Source organism: Pollicipes pollicipes, unplaced genomic scaffold (genome assembly GCF_011947565.3).
Source record: "Pollicipes pollicipes isolate AB1234 unplaced genomic scaffold, Ppol_2.1 Scaffold_4881;HRSCAF=5763_pilon_pilon_pilon, whole genome shotgun sequence".
Lineage (NCBI taxonomy): Eukaryota > Metazoa > Arthropoda > Thecostraca > Pollicipedomorpha > Pollicipedidae > Pollicipes > Pollicipes pollicipes.
This window is the reverse complement of record NW_023596576.1, coordinates 41,442,200-41,446,542: the sequence shown is the minus strand read 5'-3', so window position 1 is coordinate 41,446,542 and position 4,343 is coordinate 41,442,200. Positions and strand designations below refer to the sequence as shown.

Below are 4,343 nucleotides of genomic sequence, written 5' to 3'. Positions count from 1 at the left end.
GCATTGCAATGTTTTATCTTGTGAAATACAATCAATTGCACTGACTTTGAATGACCAAATTGCCGTCCTTATTTGTATGTCTTAACCGGCTTTGCTGCCACTTCAAAATTGGCTACGGACTGTTTAAACAATATTTATGGTATAACTTGCCCTGCGAACAAGCACCCCGGCTGTGCTCGCGCCGGAGAGCAGGCGCGCTCCGGTGATACGATCACCAGTACAACGCTCGCTCGCTCGCTCGGGTGCTCGCTCGTGATATCACTGATCATGCCGCGGTTGCTGAGCGCCGCCGGATTCCAGGCGGCCCGTATAAATACGAGCGGAGACCACGGAGCCCCACAGATACCAACGGCCGTACCGAAGGACAGGTGGGTTGAATCTATTGTTCCCATCTCCGACAGGGAGAGCATCCCAGCTCCGGCAGGTAGGACTGCGGTAGGGCCGCGGTCGGAGCCTCAGACAAAAAGATTATTTCGCTGACAGACTCGGGACTGCAACTGCAACTGGTTTGCAGCTGCAACATGGATTATATTTTTCCAGAATCTAAAAATTAGCATGTTCTGTGAGTTTCTCATCATACATTCATGCTTCTGAGACATCATCTGAGTTTAAAATAACATGGTGCAAGGCAATGTCACGATGGTTCTCAAGCAATCTATGAGCTTTACGTCATGGTATTGTGCCTTGGCAGCATGCGAGGCACGCACGATAATGTGCATATAAGCTGTGTGAGAGTTGCTTATCACCATCATGCGATACTTTTTTCCTTGTCACCGAGCTGACATGCATTATCATTATGTGTTTCCTGTTTTCCAGAGCGATGAAGCTGATCCAGATCAACATCGTGGCTTTGGCATGCCTCTCTGCGGTATCCGCGTTTATATCGGAGCCGTATATCACCAAGTTCGCCAAGAGGAAGGTCAATGCTAGCAGACTGGCTGCCGGTCGATGGCACAATGTCTTTTGTATGCCGGAATGTGCTCAGTTGAAGACCAGCACCGGCTGTGGCATCCTCGTTGCCGGGTGTTCGTTTTCACGGTGTCAGTTTCGCCTGGGCAAGTGATGCGGTTTATCATCTTACTGTCCCACCGAGCTCTCAGTAACATGATCGCGGTGGTCTCGTATCCCCAGATGGCCGACGGCTGCTTCGGCGAGAGCGTAATGGCTGCCTTCAGGGGGAAGATTCTTGCCGCCATTGATACGTGCAAGGGTTATGATCCGGTCATGCAGAGTGAGCTGCTGGCGCAGTACTACGCCATCGTCAGAATCGGGGTTAGTAGATGTTGGCGAGCACTGGCTGTCAGAACAGACAAATGCGACTAACGGGCAGGTGGGAGCCGTCAGGCCTGGCGGACACCAGCTGCCATAGCAGACAGGAACTGTCAAAGCGGGCAGAAACAGGGGGTGTCGGCCGGGGCTACAGCGCAGGTGTCCGTGTGTTCAACCTATCGCTGTTAGTGGGCAGAGGTTATATGTTACAGTGCTCCGAGTTGATAGGAGGAGAGGGCGCTACATGGGTCTTACGAAAGGGAGCCAGTATGTAGAACACGTCGTGGGGCTTGTATGCAAACTCAGTTCGCGGGAGCATGTGATGGCACGCGTCCTCAGTCAGTCACAGAATTCCCAGCCCAAAGTACTTGCACAAGCGTTGCATTTGGATTATATGTTCGTCATTTTTTAACTCCGTCATCGCCTTCGCAGGGGTCCCGACGCAAGAGATCTACTGTCAGCAGCTTCAGCTCCCAACAATTGCAAGATACTGGAAGCAAGATCTCCGAGATGATTGAAAGATTGGGCTGTGTGCTGAAGGAGCTGAAATTCGTGAGTACAAGAAACGAGCGGACAGTATAGAGACAATTATGCGTCATTTTGCCCAGCGGCCAAATTTCTAAAGATGGCTTCATATTGGTAAATGCTACCCTCACCTTTCCGCTTAGTTTGTTTCCCTTCGTGCTGTACTCTTTGTCAGTCATCCCTGTCTCCGCGTTTGCAGCGAGTCATTCGAATGACATACTATTGTACTGTGTCCAGTACTTCGCTTGAGACTATGACACCATAAGCATCAGTCCGCTGTCTGGTAGCGTGTTCTGATATTGCTGGACCGGAACAGAACCGCGTAAATGGGATATGATATACCACATCACGATGGCGTAAAACACGACATATGTATATATATATATATATATACATATATATATATATATATATATATATATATACAACTAGTGTTGAAGCCACAAGTTAGCTCTTGCAATGCCACTGTGACTTGGTATGGGTGATTTACTACTCACTTTTAGGCACATGACCTGCCCGAGAATAGAAACGTATCTCGTCTTCTTGACCCGGCCTTTTTCTTTTTCAGGCGGACGCCCAAAACCGCATTGACGCGTTTTCCATAAAGGTGGCTATCGCTAGCTTGGGTCTGCCGAAAAGCCTGGACGAGGACCTTCAGGAAGCAGTCGATCAGTGTAACGACTTAGCCAACTGCCTGCCGAACTCAATGGTTGATAAGCCTCCGAGCACACCAGAATTCGGCAGGCAGAAGGCCTTCTTCGAGTGTTTTGAGGTGTGTCCCCCCCCCCCCCCACTTCCTCAGTGTGATCGACATTGGTTTGCCTTATGGTTCAGGTACTGCACACCCCATCAACAAAATGAAACTATTCCTTCGTCAGTGAGAGCTCGCACAATCCACAGTGCAGGAGGACTTACTCGGGTGGTGTAACGGCGCCACTTTACATTCTGTGCGGAAAAACCGTTGGACTGTGTATGTAATAGGAGGCGTTTCCTTTCGTTCCTTTCGCATCGAACATCGCAGTCCCGACCACACCGCACCTTGTTTTCAAGCACCCTTTTCATGGCCTAACTCGGTCCAGTGTCAACGTATTTTCACCATATCTTGTGCACGGCCGACGTTGAACTGCAGGTTGCAGCAGAAAAGAAACCGTTGGTGACGGCCACCTCAGGCCTGTGGTCGGAGAAGGGTGTTGAAACACTGCTAATGGGTGATTTGCGTTACAGAGGGCCAAGGTGGAGTCTTGCATGAAGAAGGAATTCCGGGATGGCTACTTACCGTCGCTGCAGGAGCAGAACCCTGCAATCAATGCGGATGAAACCTTTCAGACAATCATAATGTCGTTCATGGCCGGCGATACGCCGTTCTAGCGGCGAGCAAAGGAATGGTTGAAATATCAGTTGTGGCCACTGAAGCTGTAGCTGGTCCTGTTTAGATTAAGGATTTTGCCTTACGCTCGTAGCACACTCGGTCGCGTTATTTTGGTGGTGCATTTGTGGGGACTTAGATTTTATTTCTTAATGCGGTGCTGTTGATGATCAGCTGAAACATTGCTGCTATGAATAGAATGCACAAATGTCTGTTACGGCTCTTACATGCGCATAGCAAGTGAGCTGACAGTGCTGATGTGAGCTTTCATGTTGCAAGCACGGCCGTCCAGATTCTGTATCGTTGAGCGCGGAGTAGTTAAACGGCCTGTTGCCCCACAACGGTTGCTGTTCCGGCTACGGTGTTCCGGTCAGCTAGTTGCCCGGTCGCCATCGGACACCGGCTGGTTCTGACGAGGACCAGTGCATGGCAAGCTGCCATTTGCGGTCAGTTTGATGCGCATCGGTTGCCAGCTCGGCCACCACCGTTTGCTGAGCGGTTTGGAAGCCACAGGGCGGACCAGCTCCGAATGTGACCGGGCCGGCCAGCTGCGGCAGTGACCTGTCAGCTGTGTGAAGGTCGGATCGGCACGACAGCCGCTACAAGAGTAAACCGTCGAAGATGTGAATTGGAAGGCGGTGGTGTGGCTGACGGGCCTCGCATAGCTTCGGCGGCTCCCATATGCAAGGTGCCACCAGAAAAACTGTTTGACAAGTTTTGAGTTCTCAAAAAGAGCATCGACTGGTGGAAAGGAGAATTCAACTGCTTAAGATCAATTACCTTTTCCTCTCTCAGTATTCCACAGTGGTAACTACAACGAATATGGATTCGATTTTCGTCTCTGTTACGCTCTCGTTCTCGGAATAAGTGCCTGCGGTATTTATACTGTAGAAGGTGTTTCACGCCAAACCCGTCAACCCCTGCCGGAATATGTGTTGAAAACCATTCCGCTACATGTTAAAAGACCGTGCAAGGTTTAAAGGTTGCCCAAAGGAAGTGAATGCAGCTGTAAGACATAATGGCACACTGCGGCAGCACTCACGAGACTTGCCGTACCTTCACAAGTTATGAGGGCTATAATTTTCTATACTGACCTCATATTGACCCAGTGCCGCAGGTAGGGGGGCACAGAGGCACGTGACTCCATTCTAAGGCTCCGAGGGGCCATTCGGGCCTCTCGGAA

General features: G+C 50.4%; 1 protein-coding gene across 1 annotated transcript; it reads left to right on the top strand.

The window, feature by feature from the left end:
* The first annotated feature begins 354 nt into the window (after window positions 1-354).
* LOC119099767 (uncharacterized) lies at window positions 355-3,259 on the top strand. The gene is made up of 6 exons (XM_037222829.1): window positions 355-368; window positions 817-919; window positions 1,132-1,272; window positions 1,702-1,821; window positions 2,363-2,566; window positions 3,019-3,259. Exons 2-6 carry the CDS (start codon window positions 821-823, stop codon window positions 3,160-3,162), a joined length of 708 nt encoding a protein of 235 aa, XP_037078724.1. The 5' UTR covers window positions 355-368; window positions 817-820; the 3' UTR covers window positions 3,163-3,259.
* The last annotated feature ends 1,084 nt before the right edge of the window (window positions 3,260-4,343 follow it).